The sequence below is a fragment of the Macrobrachium nipponense genome, chromosome 16 (assembly GCF_015104395.2).
Source record: "Macrobrachium nipponense isolate FS-2020 chromosome 16, ASM1510439v2, whole genome shotgun sequence".
Classification (NCBI taxonomy): domain Eukaryota; kingdom Metazoa; phylum Arthropoda; class Malacostraca; order Decapoda; family Palaemonidae; genus Macrobrachium; species Macrobrachium nipponense.
Window position 1 is genome coordinate 4629416 of NC_087209.1, and position 17703 is coordinate 4647118.

General features: G+C 49.0%; 1 protein-coding gene across 1 annotated transcript in view; it reads left to right on the forward strand.

Moving 5' to 3' along the window:
* LOC135195538 (Golgi pH regulator-like) overlaps positions 1–17703 on the forward strand; it is a 100533-nt gene that overhangs the window by 11699 nt on the left and 71131 nt on the right. Inside the window, exon 4 of the mRNA XM_064221789.1 lies at positions 2828–2952. Coding sequence (XP_064077859.1) covers positions 2828–2952 — 125 coding nt within the window. The remainder of the gene's footprint in view (positions 1–2827; positions 2953–17703) is intronic.

Here is a 17703-nt window from a genome sequence, read left to right on the forward strand (position 1 = left end):
ATTTTCCAACGCAGTGATACAAATCGAAGTGGATATTCTTCAGGAGTTTGGTGCAAGAAGAAACGGGGCATTTTCCTCCACCACGACCTGTGAGCCAGATTGCTGACTTCTTTTCTGAGAAGGGATCTAAAACTTGCAGTCTCTACAATCAAGGGTTATAAGATGTGCTTTTAGTTGTCTTTAGGGCACAGAGGCCTGGACTTTCGGACAACAGAGACCTTCACGATCTCTTGAGATCTTTCGAAACGATGAAGGTTCAACACCCAAGTTTGCCGTCTTGGAACTTGGATGTAGTTCTGAAGTTCCTCATGTCCAGTCCATTCGACACCTATGCATGAAGTGCGAGCTTTTATTGGAATTCTTCTTGGTTCCATAACATAGTCATAAAGGACTATGAGCTGTCACTTACGGGAGATGCAATTCTGTGTTGACCTCCCGTTACACGAAGGATGTCAATTCACCTACAAGAGATCCTTTTCTATTTGGTTGTTCGTGTCTGCGGGAATAACGTTGCTGGGATAGGGAGCCGACACTGATCTTAAACTAGTGAGTTAAATTTTTAGGTTTTTAGTAACTCTTTTTTAAAAATTAAGCGCTAACCCTCGTGTTAGGATCAGGTGGATCGGGATCGGTGTTGTGCTCCTTAATTATGCTAATAGGCATAGGTTATATGGTCATATGAGTGGATTAGCACCCATTGACAATGCCAGTTAGGCTTTGCGAGTAAGTGGATAAGACCCCATCGGCAAACCCACAAGAACTCTTCCCATAGGTCACATCCTCGCTGAGGGCTCTTGAGACAAGCAAGACTCCTAGCAATAGCTAGGAAGTCAAACCTCCGTCTGAAAAAGATAGGAACCAAGGTTTATAAGAGGTAACTTCTGATAACTTGTGGTGTTTGGTCAGGAAGCCAAGGTTACCATGTCAAGAATGCCTTTGGGCTTTTTTCTGAGGGGCACCATCAAAAGAAGTGCATTCATCTATCAATACAGTGATATGAACGTGTTGAAGGTGAATGGCGCATGAACTGAGGCTATTTCTACGGTCGGTAGCCTTCCAAAAGAACATGGCACTCAATGACATCTTGAATGCCACAGTTTTGGCGTAGTAATTCAGTGTTTGCCTCTCACTACCTTCGGGAGGTGGAGGATTACATACGAGAACTGCTACGCTTTTGGGCCCATTTGTCGCAGCAGGACAATATATTGGGGACAGAGAGTAGGCACTCTTCCTATCTTTTTAGAAAATAATATGTTAGTTGGGACTTTTTAATTTTATTTCTTTTTATTTTTTATTTTTTATTATGTTTATGTAGGTGTTTAGTTTTTGTGGTCTTGGGTAGGCCCGCCTTAGGCGACCTTCCCTCCATTTAGCCTTGTTTTTACGAAGTTTAACCAGATAGGCTAGGTCAGGTGGTAATGTTTTTTGCTTCGCCCTCATAGTAGGGTAAAATGTTTTTTTGTCACAGTGTGGTCACGCCCCTCATTGACAAATCATCTGGAGCGCACCAGCTACATAGGTCACGTCCTTGCTGGCACCTCCAGTGAAAGCATTTAACAGCATTCGGTGTCTAAAACAACACCTATATGATCTGTCACATTGTGGTCACGCTCACCCGTGACAGTTCATTAGAGCGCACCAGCTCACAGGTCACGTCCTTGCTGGCACCTCTAGGATGCAGTACCGAAAATTTGGGGTGGAGGGTCTAATATAGGGGATCTAGTTGCATTGTGGTCACGCCCACCCCCGTTGACAGATCCTAGAACTCAACAGCTTCACAGGTCAACCTACCTAGCTGGAGTCTCTAGTAAAGCAGGAAGCAGACTTGGGTGACGGTACTCACGAAGTCAGCTATGCCTAACAGTTAAGGAACCCAAATATCAATCATATATAGAAATTTGTTTCCCAAAATCGAACTCGTCTCACCCCCTTCCTCCAAAGGTGGATTTCAGCTATATTTATATCTGGCAGGTAAGATTCATGAACAAAATGATATTGTTATGACAATAAGTTTGTTCATACTTACCTGCATATATATAATCAAAAGTGCCCACCCACCTCCCTCAAGGAGACAGTGGCACTAGAAAAAATCTGACAGAAAATGGAATGGTTCCTTACGCCGCCTCCCAGCGGCGGGGAATGGGTACTAACCACCTGGCCGACCACTCGTGTGCCGGGAGTTTTTTGAAATTCTGTCGGACTTTCGGAGAATACAGCTATATATATCTGCCAGGTAAGTATGAACAAACTTTATTGTATCATAAACAATATCATTTTTTTTTTCTGTCTATGAGTGCTGAATACTGTTTTGTACATACAGGCAGTCCCCAGGTTATGACGGGTTCGGCTTACAACGTTCCGAGGTAAAGGCGCTTTTCAATTATATTCATCAGAAATTATTTCCAGGGTTACGGCGCCTACAACGCTGATCTGGCAGAAGAAATATGACACCAAATATGCAAAATAATTAATATTTGAAGGTTTTTTTTACGAAAAAGGCAATAAGAATGCAGTTTACATAGTTTTTAATGCACCCAAAGCATTCAAAGTAAGGTTTTCTTACAATTTTTGATGATGTTCCGTCTTACAACGCGTCTCAAGAATGGAAACCCCGTCGTAACCCAGAGACTGCCTGTAATCAGTATTAATATGATAAAAAATAATATATAAAAGAGGGAACATAATTCATTTCTAGGTCTTATATACATATAAGGTTAAGTGCTGTTTTAAGTATAACAGTTGTTGTTGACAGAATTTATTTTTTTTATTAACTGCATATTCATAATTGAAACATTTTTTCCTTTCTACTTATTATACTTTCCAACAGTTCGTGGTGAATGGGTGAATATTCTGTCAATCGTTACGTGGGGTGTATTTATGGTTTGCTTCTGGAAAATTGGGGATCCTTTCCCAATTCTTAGTCCTCAACATGGAATATTATCAATAGAGCAAGTGAGTGATGTTTTGATAATTGTGTTACCATAATTGCTTAATCAAATTTTTTAAGCAACTAAGTTTTGTTTGTGCTATGCAATTAACTGATTTCATACAATCAACTTACCTGTCAGATATATACATAGCTAAGACCCCGTCGTCCCCGACAGAAATTCAAATTTCGCGCCACTCGCTACAGGTAGGTCAGGTGATCTACCGGCCTGCCTGGGCCGGCAGGACTAGGAAACATTCCCGTTTTCTACTCATATTTTTCTGTCGCCGGTGGTAATCAACATCGTTGCTGCCACCCCCTCTTGACTGAATTCGCTTTTCTAGACAATTGATCATCTTTTTGTGGACTTTTGGTGACGTACCTGGATCGTTGTTTTGCTTTCGCTACTGTGGACTGGATTTGGGACTTTGCTTTTGATTTGTTTTTCTTCAAAGAATGTCTGATTCAAGTGGTTTGTGTGAGAATGTGTGTGAATGTAGGCTGCAAGGTGAGGATACCGAAAGCTTCGGTTGATCCTCACACTGTATGTCGCAAATGTAAGGGTTTTGATTGTTCTATTTCTAACACCTGTCATGAGTGTGAGAGGTGAATGTTGAGGAATGGAAGAACTCTAACTTTCTTACTTGAAGAAGTTAGAAAGGGATAGAGTAAGAAGGGCTGCATCTAAGATTGCGGGTAGTAGTACAAGGCCTATTGAGCCTTTGGATGATTCTAACTCTTCTCTTATTTATGATTCTAATCCTGTATCAGGGCCCTCACTGGCTTTACATTCAGATTCGGCCTCGGAAATTGCTGAACTGAAAGCTACTCTTCACAGGATGAGATCCAAAATGGCCTACCATGAAAGGTAAGGACTGTGAAAGTGATTATAGTGAAGTGAGTGTCCCCAGTGTTTGGAGGAGGGGGCGTCTGACGTCTCTGCGACGCTCCCAGGCCTAGACCTCTTCCAAGCTCCCAAGCCCAGAGGAGAAGGAAAGTCAAGAAAGCCGTACGGGGAGGTTTGTGGAGAATTCCCCCCCCCCGGTCAGGCGTCCCTTCAGCAGGCTCTGTATATAGACAGGCTTTGCCTCAGGACCGCTATAGGAAAAGGCGTCCTCAGAGAGTGCTTCTCTTCGTCCGCTTCTCCCTCTCCTAAACGAGGGTGGAAGGATTCGGACTTGTCCAGGCCCCCTGAAAAGGCCCTGGAGAGAATCCTGTTTTGGATTCTAGCCCAGACGCTTTTTCGGAAGAAGCGCCTCCTTCCATCAAGAAGGCGAAGAGGGGTTTTGACGTCCCATGATGTGGTCAAAACTCCTTCGAGGTCTCCCTCTCCCGTTCAAGAAGACGCAGGAGGGGGGGGAGGGCTTCCCAAGAGGATCATTTTTGGCGGTGCAGGAGCAGTTATCCGCCTTGGTAGGAGTCCTTTTCGAAGGATCCCCCTCGTAAGAAAGACGTGATACTTCCAGTCAAGAAGACTCGTCTTCCTTCTCCCGCCAGGAGTGAGGCTGCCTGTGGGACGTGAGTCGTTTTGAGATCTACTCGGATAGAGAATCGGTTTGGACGATTTTTGATTTCGCCCCAGACAAGCGCGACGCGCCAGTCAAGCGCGAGGCTTCCTTCAGAACGAGAAGCGTCTTCTAGGATTAGAGCGGTCAGACAAGCGAGAAACGCTTTACAGGCGCGAGGATATTCCCAGATGGGATACGTCTGCCAGACAGCAGCTTCAGCGGAGCGCGAGGTAAACAACCAAAAGGGCGTGAGGATTCAGCCAAGCGCGAGGCGCCAGACAAGTATCAACATACAAGGATGTGGCACAGAAAGGCGCGAGGCAACCAACCAGGACGCGAGGCGTCGTCAGGCGCGAGAGTTTAGAGAGGGCGCGAGGCTCAGTCAGGCGTGAGGCGCCAGCCAAGCGCGAGGAGTCAGCCAGGCGCGAGGCGCCAGCCAGGCGCGAGGATCCTGCCAGGCGCAGGCAACAGCCAGGCGTGAGGCGCCAGGCCAAAACGCGAGGCGCTCCAGCCAAGCGCGAGGCGCCAGCCAAGGCGCCGAGGCGCCAGCCAAGCGCGAGGCGCCAGCCAAGCTCGAGGACCGCCAGCCAGCGCGAGGCGCCAGCCAAGCGCGAGGAGCCAGCAAGTACTAGGAGCCAGCCAAAGCATAGGAGCTCTATACTCTCTTAGCCCCTCACCTATTAGGAGTTTGTCTCCCGTAGAGAGAGTTTTTGGACAGGAAGACCCGGAACGGGAAGTGGCTTCTCTTCTGATCCGATTTTAGAAGAGGACTCAGAGGACGAGACTCACCGGCAGAGAAGGGCTGTCTAACTACAAAGTTTTGACAGCTCTCCTACCTCCGGAATACGGAGATGCTTTAATCCCTGCCGCTCCTCCTTCGCCTCGTTCCTCTTTTCTCTTGCTCTAAGACGCTGAAGTCGTCGGCTTTCTTGAAAGATGAGACCGACGATTTCTATGAAGAGAGCTCTTCAGTCTCTGGATAGCTGGATGCTACCCAAGAAAAAGAGCTGTAAGGACAGTGTTTTGTTTTGCATGCCCTCCCGCTAGACTTACGGGCAAGAGAGGGATTTTGGTACCCAGACTGGGGGAGAATATGGGTCTCACTCTCCCAGCTTCGGCTGAAGCTGACTTTTCCAGGTCTGGTAGATGCATCCAGGAGACATAGCCTTCACACTGCGAAGATTACTTGGGGTCTTCAGAGTTGGATCATCTCTCAAGGGACTTTTTTCACATTCTAAGAAGTCTTCAACTTCCTAGATTGGTCCCTTGGGGTGATGTCCAAGAAGGCCTCATGCCTGAAGGCTAGATCCGGACGTACTCCTTGCAATTTTTGTCTGTATTGACAAGGCGGTACAGGACGGCTCAGGGGAAGTTTCTCCTTATTTGGAGCAGTCTCTTGAAGAAGAGATCTGTTTTTTAGCGCTTTCTTGACCGAAAGCAGTATCCCATTCGCCAAAAAGAGCAGCCTTGTTATTCGCCCCTAGGTCTGACTTTTTCTGTTCCCTTCACAGTTTTGGTGAGGATATTTCCCGATCTCTGACGGAGAAAGCAACACAGGTCTTCTCCTGTCAATCTTCCAGGAAGAAGAGACCAGTGATGTGGGAGAAAGAAGGTGTGTCTACTCCTGTTCGGCCCTTTCGAGGAGGTCCCTCCCGCTAGAGTTACCGCTAAAAGGAAAAACGACGAGAAGAGAGGTAGAGCCTCGTTCCGTCCCTTTTAAAAAGGGGAAAAGTGAAGTGCGCTCCTCCAAACACCAGTAGGTGCCAGGCCCTCCGGGGATTTGCGGAAGCCTGGACCTCTCATAGACACGACGCTTGGTCGATGTCTGTGCTTCAGAAAGGGATACCTCATTCCTTTCCTGGACATCCTCCCCTGACGTCAACTCCGCGGGAATTGTCCCGCCAATTACAAGGACCCTGTGTTGAAGAATACTCTTCACAAAATGGTGGATCAGATGTGGGACGAGAGCTATAGAACTAGTGCTGGATCAAAGCTCCCCAGGTTTTACAATCGTCCTTTTCTTGGGTTGCGAAAGCCTCGGGGGGCTGGAGACCAGTTCTGGATGTCAGCGCTCTGAACAAGTTTGTTTTCAGAAAACAGAAGTTCTCCATGGAAAAACCTCTGCTTCAGTCCTTGCGGCTCTTCGCCAAGGGGATTGGATGGTGTCTCTGGATCTCCAGGACGCCTATTTTCACGTCCCGATCCATCCTTCGTCGAAGAAGTACCTCCGGTTTTCATGACGGGGAAGGATCTTCCATTCAGAGCCTTGTGTTTCGGCCTGTCTACGGCGCCTCATGTTTTTCACGAGCCTTATGAAAATGTGGGCGAGATGGCTTCATCTGAAAGGATCAGTATTTATTCTCTGTTACCTTAGACGACTTTGGGGGGGGGCTTTATCAGAGCAAGTCAGAGAAACAGTGTTTTGGAGGACCTGACTGTGACACTAAAACCTGATAAAGACCTTAGGATTACTCGTGACCTCGAGAAGTCCCACTGATCCCCAGCCAGAACTTGGTCTATCTGGGATTCGTATGGATTCCTCGGGGTTTTCGAGGTATTTCCTTCTCAAGAGAGACTAACGAGAGGTTTAGAAAAAGTCTCTCTCTTCCTAAGGAAGGAACGTACTTCGGCGAGGGAATGGTTGAGCCTATTAGGGGGACCCTTTCCCTCGCTCGAACAGTTCTTTTTCCATCTAGGAAGACTTCAATCTCCGTCCTCTTCAGTTCTTCCTCAGAAGATCGGTTGGAACATGAAGACGGACTCCTCTCGGGACAGTTTTCCCATTCCAGTTCTGATGAAACGCCAATTTAGAATGGTGGTTACTCCCACTGAGGGAAAACAAGGGTACTTCCCTGGAAATACAGAGCCCAAACCTTGTATTGTTTTCCGACGCGTCGGAAAAATTGGTTGGGGAGCAACCTTGGGAAAGAGAGAGGTGTCAGGCACTTGGAATGCTCTTCAAGTGTCCTGGCACATAAACTGCAAAGAACTGTTTGCTGTACACCTAGCTCTAAAGAGCTTCGAACCGTTAGTGAGCAACAAAATAGTACAAGTGAATGCGGACAATACAACCGCCCTTGCATACATTCGGAGCAAGGAGGTACTCACTCGTATGCCCTTTACGAACTCGCAAGAGACCTGCTGTTGTGGACATCGCAAAGGAACTCTCTCTATTGACGAGGTTCGTTCAGGGAGTAAGGAACGTGAGAGCGACAAGGCTGAGCAGGAGGAACCAGGTCCTTCATACCGAATGGACCCTCCACTCAGACGTTTGCCGCAATCTCTGGTCTCTTTTGTTTGGGGACTCCTCATGTCGACCTCTTTTGCCACGTTCCTCTCGAAGAGACTGGAAGTCTTCTGTTCAGTAGTGGAAGACCCCAGAGCTCTAGCAGTAGACGCCTTCCTGCTAGATTGGTCTCAGTAGACGTTTACCGCATTTCCCCCATTCAAGATTCTGGGGCAAGTGCTCAGGAAGTTTGTGACTTCAAAGGGGACAAGAATGACCCTGATAGCCCCTTTTTGGCCAGCTCAAGAGTGGTTCCCAGAGGTGCTGGAGTGGATAGTAGACTTCCCCAGATCCCTTCCACAAAGGAAGGATCTTCTCAGACAACCACACTTCGAGAGGTTTCATCAAAACCTCCCCGCTCTCGCTCTGACTGCCTTTCGACTATCGAAAGACTTGTCAGAGCGAGAGGCTTTTCTAGCAAAGCAGCAAGCTCGATCGCTAGAGCCCAGAGAACTTCCACTATCCGGGTTTACCAATCCAAGTGGGAAGTTTTTAGAAGGTGGTGTAAGTCGAAGAAGTTGTCCTCCTCCAGTACCTCTGTAACAGAAATAGCTGATTTTCTGTTATTTCTGAGAGAAGAATCGCGTCTCTCCGTAGCCACGATAAAGGGCTATAGGAGTATGCTATCGGCCGTCTTTAGGAATAGAGCCTAGATTTGGGAAACGATAAAGATCACATGATCTGATTAGGTCTTTTGAGACCAAGAAGTCTAAGATTACTCCCCCTAACTGGAATCTAGACGTAGTGCTTAAGTTCTTGTCTTCAGAGAGATTTGAACCCTACATTTGGCCTCGTTTCTTGATATAACGAGAAAATGTTTATTTCTTTTGTCACTGGCGACGGCGAAAAGAGTTAGTGAACTGCACGCCCTTAGTGACAAAGTCGGGTTCAATATAGATTCAGCCATCTGTTCTTCAAGGAATTATTCTTGGCGAGAATGAAAATCCTTCGAATCCCTGGCCGAGAAACTTCGAGGTAAAAGATTATCGGGTCTCGTCGGCAGGGAACCGGAGAGGTCTCTTTGCCCAGTAAGGGCGTTAAAGTTTTACTTACAGAAAAGAAACAGTTGGGAGGTTCTAGACAAGGTCTTTGGTGCTCGGTGAAGGATCCATCAAGACCTATGTCTAAGAATGCTTTAGCCTTTTTTTGTCAGGAACGTATTACGGACGCTCATAAGGCTTGCACGGATGATCCTTTCAAACTCCTGAGAGTAAGAGCTCATGAAGTGAGAGCAGTGGCGACGTCTCTCTCTTTTCAGAGAAATATGTCACTGAAGAATATCTTGGAAGCGACATATTGGAGATGTAATTCTGTGTTTGCTTCTCACTATTTGAAGGACGTGCGTGTGACCTATGAAAAATGTTTTTCCTTAGGTCCGTTTGTGTCTGTGCTGGGCACAATCCTGGGTACAGGAGCTAACAACAATCCTTAATTTTTACTACTTAAGTCTAATAGATATGTTCTAGACTTTCTGCTGAACAAGTGCAGATACCGCACAGGCGGCCAGTCACTTCCGTTCAGTAAGGAACGTCTTGTGATATCTTTTAGTAGATGAGTATCATTTTTTTTTTTTGGAAAATTATTGTGTGTGTGTGCAATTTGGTTTGAGTTACGGTTGTTGCGAAGAGTTTGGGGATAACTCGGAGCAATTTTAATACTAACATGGTGGTTAGGATCAGGTGGTCGGGATTGGTTTGTGTGCTCCTTAATAAGGTGTGTTGTCATATAAGTGGATCAGCACCCATTGACAAAGTCCTTTCAGGCTCTGCCGAGTAAGTGGATAAGACCCCTTCGGCAGTTCCACAAGAATTCTTGGCCATAGATCACATATCTCGCTAAAGTTTCTTGAGGTGATGCAGACTACGGGGCAAACACCCACGAAGTCTACCACCTATCAGGTAGGAACCAAGGTTTTTATGTATACCTACAACAGATGTTGTTTACCGGTCTATTCCAGTAGTAGCTGTCTCTTACCCTCCACCGAAGGGTGCCAATCAGCTATGTATATATCTGACAGGTAAGTTGATTGTATGAAAATGATATTGTTATAATACAATAAAGTTTTCATACATACTTACCTGGCAGATATATACGATTAGGGCCACCCAGCCTCCCCGCAAGGAGACAGGTGGAAGAGAAAATATATGAGTAGAAAACGGGAATGGTTCCTAGTCCTGCCGCCCAGGGCAGGCCGGTAGATCACCTGACCTACCTGTAGCGAGTGGCGCGAAATTTGAATTTCTGTCGGGGACGACGGGGTCTTAGCTATGTATATATCTGCCAGGTAAGTATGTATGAAACTTTATTGTATTATAACAATATCATTTTTTTTTTTAAGTCCTTAATTGCTTTTCCTAAGTTTGAGTTCAGTAGCTTAGCCGAATGGTTGACAACTTTTGTGTCTGCACAAGTTATAAATGAACAAACGTATGTTTTTTTGCTACCTAAAAATGATATTGTTATGATACAATAAAGTTTGTTCATACTTACCTGGCAGATATATATAGCTGTATTCTCCGAAGTCCGACAGAATTTCAAAACTTACGACACACGCAGTGGTCGGCCAGGTGGTTAATACTCATTCCCGCCGCTGGGAGGTGGGTATCAGGAACCATTCCCATTTTCTATTCAGATTTTCTATTACCACTGTCTCCTGAGGGGAGGTGGGTGGGCACTTTGATTATATATATCTGCCAGGTAAGTATGAACAAACTTTATTGTATCATCATACATCATTTGTTCATGAAGCTTACCTGTCAGATATATATATAGCTGAATCCCACCTTTGGAAGTAGGGAGAGACAGAATAGGATTTTAGGAAACGTATACTTGCAGATGATTGACATCTTGGTTCCATACCTGTTAGCATAGCTGACTTCGTGATTACTGTCACCCAAGTCGGCTTTTGCTTTACTAGAGTCTCCAGCAAGGTGGTGACCTGTATAGCTGGTGAGTTCTAGATGATCTGTCAACGGGAGCGTGACCACAATGTGACTAGACCATATTGACCATACTATGAGGGCTAAGAAGTAATATATATCACCACCTGACCAACCTAGCCAAAGTTAAGGATGTTTAACTAAAGCTAAGAATTGAGAAGTCCGCCACTGGTGGCTGACCCAACAACTATAATTAACAGCTCTTCCTAACCATTTTCTACAGGATAGGATGAGTGGTACTTCTTGCCCCCAAGATTGTGTCAGCGGACACGTATGGCCCTAGCGAGCAGCAGATCTCATATGTTGTCTTCACAGCTCGCAGGTAGTGTGAAGCGAACACAGAGTTGCTTCACTAAAACGCAGCACTCAGGATGTTACTGAGTGCCATGCTCTATTGAAATGCCTCCGAGGCCGCGCCCTCACCTCGTGAGCATTCAGTTTAAAAGATTTCAAATCTTTGTCCAAACATGACGAATGAGCCTCTTTGTAAGAGCTCTTTAAAAAGAACGCCAGTGCGTTCTTTGACATGGGCAAGTCTGGTCTTTTTACGGAACACCGCAGATTGTCCGAAGGACCTCGACTTCCTATAGTTTTATCTAGATAAAACTTGAGAGCCCTGACAGGGCACAGGACTCTCTCTGGCTCTTGCCCAATAATTTGTGCCATCCCCTTGATATCCAAGTTTCTGGGCCAAGGGTTAGACGGGTTTTCATTCTTAGCCAAGAACGAAGGGCTTAGAGAACACACCGCATTATGTCTTCTAAAGTCAATATGTCTGCTGATGGCTTTAAACCTCACTAACCCTCTTTGCCGTAGCTAGAGCAGTTAGAAAGATTAGCCTTTCTGGTCACGTGCTTCAAGATTGCAGAAAGGAGAGGTTCGAAAGGCTTCGACATCAGGAACTTCCAGACTAAGTCTAAGTTCCATGTCGGAAGCTTCGATTTAGACAGTTTCAAGATTTCAAAAGACCTCAAAGATCGTGAAGGGCTTTGTTCGACAGATCCAAACCTCTTGAGTCCAAAGACCGTCGACAACATACTTCTGTATCCTCTAATAGCCGAGACTGCCAGCTTATCCACATTCCTCAGACGGAAAGGGAAGACGGTAATCTAATTCACAGAGGTCGAGGTGGAGGAACAGCCATTCTTCCTGCACCATCTCCAGAAAACGGCCCACTCCGATTGGTACACTGCAAGAAAGGAAGCTCTTCTAGCCTTGGCAATTGTACTTGCCACTGATTTGAAAAGCCTCCCGCTCTGGTCAACTTCTCGATAGTCTGAACGCAGTCAGACTTAGAGTGGAGAGGTTTTGTAGTACCTCTCTTAAGTGGGGCTGTAAGAGTAGATCGACTCTCTCGGGAAGGGTCCTTGGAAAGTGTGCTAGGAAGGACATGACCTCTGTGAACCAGTCGCTCGACGGCCAACATGGGGCGATCAGCGTCATCCTCGCTCCCTCTGACGCCGCAAATTATCTTATTACTTACTCTTAAGAGTTTGAATAGGGGAAAAGAAACTAAACATCCATCCCCGTCCAAACCCATAGGATGGCGTCTATTGTTACCGCTCCCGGATCGAGAAAAAAGGGGAGCAGTCTAGAGGAAGCCTCTTCGTCTTCAACATTGCGAAGAGATCTATCAAAGGACGCCCCTAAAGTCTCCACAACTCTCGACATACTTCTAAGTGAAGAGTCCATTCGGACCAGTAGTTGCTACCGTCGATCGAGAAGATCCGCACGGACGTTCTGCAATCCTGTAACGAACCTCTTGAGGATCGTTACGTTCCGTGCCTGTTCTCACCACAGGCTCTCTCTCGCTAACTCAAACAGGGACCGAGAGAGTGTTTCTCGATACTTCTTGCGATATGCGAGAGCTGTGGAATTGTCAGAGTTGATCTGGACCACTCGGTCAACAACTCGTTCTTAGAAGAACTGGAGAGCCAACCTCATTGCTTCCAATTCTTTGAGATTATGTGCCAGGACATCTGTTTCGCTCTCCAGATGCCTGGCACCTTCTCGCTATCACCTTAGGTGATCGTTGACCGACTGAGAAATGTTCAGAATCACTTCCATATCTTCGATGTTATTTCAGTTTTCCGGTAGGTAAAACTGGAGAGGTCTGAATTACAGTCTCTTCAGGGAAACAAACTTCTCCAGCAAGGAAATGGTCCCCAGCAGACTCATCCATTTCCTTACCGAGCCTGTTTCCTTCCCCAAAAAGGCTGCGCTTTGCTTAAGCAGGTGTGCATTATTATCATAGCGCTATGCCGCAGTAGACTCGAACAGAATTCTGTTACAGTGCAGTAAACAGAACCGAAAAGTCTAAGAGATCTCTGTTGAAAAATTTTCGCAAAGTGAAGGCGATGTTCATTCATGCATGCGAGAATTCCCTTCAACTCGAGGCTAAAGTCCGTGATTGTAGGGCAGAGATACAGTTAGTCAGTCAATCTCGCAGGAGAGAGAGACGTAACCGACCGCGCATGGCAGACAACCAGCTGGAACTGAGCTGGCTCTACAGTGACAGCAGTCTGCTTTCGCCGTCTCGCACTACTCTGCCTGAGTTGCCAGCTATTCCATTCTACGAAGGGATATGTTTGATACCATCATCAAGCAGAAAGAAACTCTCAAGCAGGTACATTTAGGTGAAACAGATTTTGCTGAACACAAAAGCTGAGCTGGTGTTGTCGTAACAATACCTAAAATAACTAAAAGGGAAACTGAAAACTCCTGGATGGTTGCTAGGAGTACCGATTAAATGTAATTAGAATAAAAGTCCTCTCGGTCGCCATCCGTAGGGGTAACTACGGTATGCGTATATAACTTGAACCATACAATCGCTTAATAGCAATATGACGCGAATGTAAAATACGTAGAGTATTTTGGCCACTTGGACAGCTATCTCCCTACCACATTCTTTCTTCGACGAGGAAGAGAGGGAATGGAGATCGACTGTCTTCGTCCTCTTAGCTAAGAGAACGAATTAGTATTAGCCGCAGGAGAGCCTGAAGTGAGAACCGAGAACCGAAGAGGACAACTCAAGCTTCTTATGTTATCGGACAGAAGGCTTCATGGACATAGTCTACAAGTCTTTTTCCCCGACGAGCCTCAGCGAGGTAGTAACCAATGAATGAGAGTTCTTCTGAATCTTGTCAATGAGAGCTTATCCGATTACGCAATAGAATGTTATTGGGATCTTTGTCAATGAGAACTAACCCATTTAGGTGACAAAGAGTTTAATATTTTGTCAATGGGGGCTTACCCACTTACCTGACAAAACGTTTAGTTTGTTCCGACACGGCATACAAACCTTCGGTCCTTTTACAATAGAAAGGTACTAGCGGCAGCTGGATAGGTCGTAAGCTTTCGAACAAGGGGTTCGGTAGTTAACTGCTTGTCCGACAGGCGCGCGCACACGCGACTGGGAGGTAACAAATCACTTTTGCTTTCGGCCTCACAGCGAGTGGACGTGTGTGTTCTACGCTCTCTGCCCGCTTCTCGTCGTTTGCTTTCCCTGGTTGTATGGTTGTGTTTCTCTTTAGTGTGAATCATTGTAAGTACAATCATTCTTTCTTTTTTCATCATTGAAGTGATTTTGATTGATTATGGATTCTCCATGCCCCGCTACTCTCCGGAGATTGTGCCCGGGTACCGAAGGGCGTAAATGCGGAAAATTCCGCTCCTTCCCAGAAATCGATCCCCATATTTTGTGCGCTCGGTGTCGGGGGCGCGAATGTACCCGCGCCGAGCCCTGTGAAGTGTGTATGTCTTGGTCGGAGGCGCAGTGGGGCTTGTACGAAGGTAGGAAGAAGCGAAGGCCTACAAAGGAGTCGTCGGAGAGCTCTCCCGCGACTCCTTTGGTTACGGACACTTCGTTCTTTCTGCCGCCTGCTCAGCTCCCACGTTTGGCGCCTTCCCCTGCGGGGGGGTGTTTCTAGGTCCTTCTCACCCGATATGTCGAGTGTGGAGGAGGGCGCGAGATACCCCGACGTTGAGTTGTACTCTGGGTCCTCTATCCGTTCGTCTACATCGCACGGACGGGTAGAGGATCCTGCTAATCACCCGACCTTTGCTCTACCATCTCGCTGGCTCTGTTGCGGTCACGCACGCTACGGTGACAACCACTACCACGACCCCCTGTTCGACCCCCTGGCTATGCTTCACCTCCTCACCTGGTGTATTCCCGCAACGCATGTCTGTAACACCAACTCCATCGGTGCGAGGGGCCGATCCGCCGTACCACGGGGGAGTGTGATGCCGCCGCCTGGGTTTGCCGTGCTGCCTCGACGACTTCGTGTGCCCGAAGAGCTCGCCCCTGGACCTCCCACCCCCAGTACCTAGGATGTCGGTGCCGCTGGTCCGTCCCACCCTGGTCTCGCCTGTACAGCCTGCCGTACCTGCTGTACCTGCCCAGCCGCTGTTTTACTGGACGTGATGTTGCCGACTACTGCTGCTGTTCCTGTGTCTGTTCCTGCCGTCTCCACTGCTGTTCCTGTGATGCCTGCACCTGCTGACGTTGTTCCTGTTCGTGGCGCCGCTGCTCCTGATGCCGATCTGTTCGGACAGGTGCGTCCGGGCCCTGTTGCTTCGGCAACAGCAGCCCCGGCTCCGCCCTGGATGACGGATTTGACATCGGTCCTGAGGAAGCTGACGAAGAAGAAGAGGAAGAGGAGGAAGGTGTCGTCTTCATCGTCTTCTTCGTCGTCGTCGTCGTCTGCCGCCTCTCCCCCTTCATCTTCTAAGGCTTCACAGCCTAAGAAGAAGAAGGTCGCCTCCTCCCCCCCTAAGAAGTCTCCTTCGGGAACTTCTAAGGGCCCGTCTCGCTCCGGTGAGACGGGGGGTTCTTCCGCTGGTCATCCTGCTCCTTCGGGAGCAGGGCCCATCTCTTCTTCTGCAAGGAAGAAGACTACGGGGACCAGAGGAGTGTCGGCTAACACCGGCACTTCCTCGCCTGCTGTTAGTGGTTCTGCCACAGCAGCAGGATCCGTCTCGGCCTCTCGTTCGCGAGAGGTACCGAGTGTACGGTCGCCCACCAGCGACCGTGCAGCTAGGAACCAGACCTCTGAGCCAGCTCAGCGTCAGGTTCACGGCACGGAGCGGAAGACTGGTGACAGCCGGTGAGCGACTCTCACCAGACCAGCTCTCGCTCTCGCGGCGACCAGCTGGCTACCCGGGCTGACGTGACGGTCCACGACCGGCCACGGGCTGAGGCTGGGAAGAGGTCCCCCCGTTCGCCGGTGCCAGCCACGGCTGGTACCAGCGACGTGACGTGCCGTGAGGATACGCACTGGTCTCACCGTGACAGTGGAGCTTGTAGGTCGCCTGACCGTCGCTCTCACAGAGAGCGATCGGGTACGGCGACCAGCACCAGCTCTTCTGACACACGAGACCGGGGCCGCTGTTCTCAGTCCAGCCGTTCTCCACAGTGAGACGGCTCGACCAGGCCTGCAGCTCGATCGCCACCGCGGGTTGGCGATCGCCTGCAGCCCTCCAAGCCCGCTGGTTCTGCCAGCGAGCGAGGGGGAGCGTCAGGTCTGCCTCTCCCATACCTTCAACCTCCTCGGGTTACACCGGGAGGAGCGAGGTATTGAGGAGTGATCGTGAGGGGTGCACCCCTCATGATCCCACCACGACGCCCTACGTACCAGGCACGGTTCTCGGACCGGCCAGGTCGTATGCGCAAGTGGCTGGAGGAGATCGAGAGGGGTCTGTCGCTGTTCCCCCCCCCCCCCTCGAGGGGGGAGGTCTCTGGGAGGTGCTCCTGTTCGAGGGACTGGATGGTCCTACTCCTCAGGATGCAGTCACTCCTGAGATCCAGAGGAACTTTGCCGAGGTAATTGCGCTGATCCGTCAGCACAACGATCTCGGGGAAGGATCGCCGCTCCCACCTTCCGAGCCCACGTCCTGGCTCGAGTCGTTCTGGGGCCCGAAGAGGGAACCCAGACCGACGGTGGGACTGCCGCGATCGGAGCTTGCCGACTCAGTGCTGGACCAGGTAGAGTCTCTTGTCTCCGGACAAGACGGTTCTCTCAAGTCCGGCAGGTCGAGCAAGCTGCTTCCGCCTCCTCTACTGCGACAGCGGCGTTTCTATGTGCCGTCTGAAGACCCGATGCCGCCCAAACAGGTGACCCGGAGTTAGCCAGGCTAACGCCGGGTGTGTCTCTGCAGCAGCTCCTGTCAGAGAACCTATGGTTCTCGCAGCAAGAGGCACTCGGTCTGGAATCCACTGCCATGGCAGGTTTCCAGGCCGTCTCCTGGATAGACCTGTGGTCCCTCACGGTGTCTAAGGTCGCAGCCAACTCCGGGGGAATTTCTCCCGAAGATGACTCGGCCTTCAGGAGACTTTGCCAGTCTGGGGGAAGAGCCATCTCCTTCCTTGCCCACCAGACGGTAAACCTGGTTCTCCGACGTAGGGACGCTGTCCTTACTCGAGTTTCCAGGGCGGCTGGGCGTGAAGCGGCATTGGGACTTCGCAATGGACCGTTACGGAGTTCCCCGTCTCTCTTCCCAGGAGAGATGGTGGACGCTGCGGTGGACAGACGGCGCACTGATGACAGTGACCATCTGGTACACCAGGCAGTTTCGAAGGCTTCTGGGCAGCCTCGAACTGCGGCCAAGCCAAAGAGCTCGGCTAGCGCTTCCACGGTGGCTAAGACGGTAGTCGCGTCGAAGCCCCCCGTGGAAAGACACTGTCTTCTTCGTCTTCTGCAAAGGGGGGTGGGGGGCCGTACCAGCCCTCCTCCCAGCCCTCCCTTCCTCGCGAGGAGGCTCTGGGAAGAAGTCGAAGAAAGGGGGGAAACGCTAGGGACGGCGTTCCCCCTCATCTGCTGCCGGAAGTGGGGGGGTGCCTGGCCAGCCATTGGGCAACTTGGTAGCGCTACGGCGCCGAGACCTGGATAGTAGATGTCCTTCGGGAGGGATATCTATTACCCTTCGAATCTCGGCCACCCCTCACCTCCAACCCGGTCCAACAGCAGTCGTACGTTCCAGGATCTTCGAAGGACGTAGCATTGAGACAGGAGATCGAGACCATGCTGAGCAAACGAGCTGTAG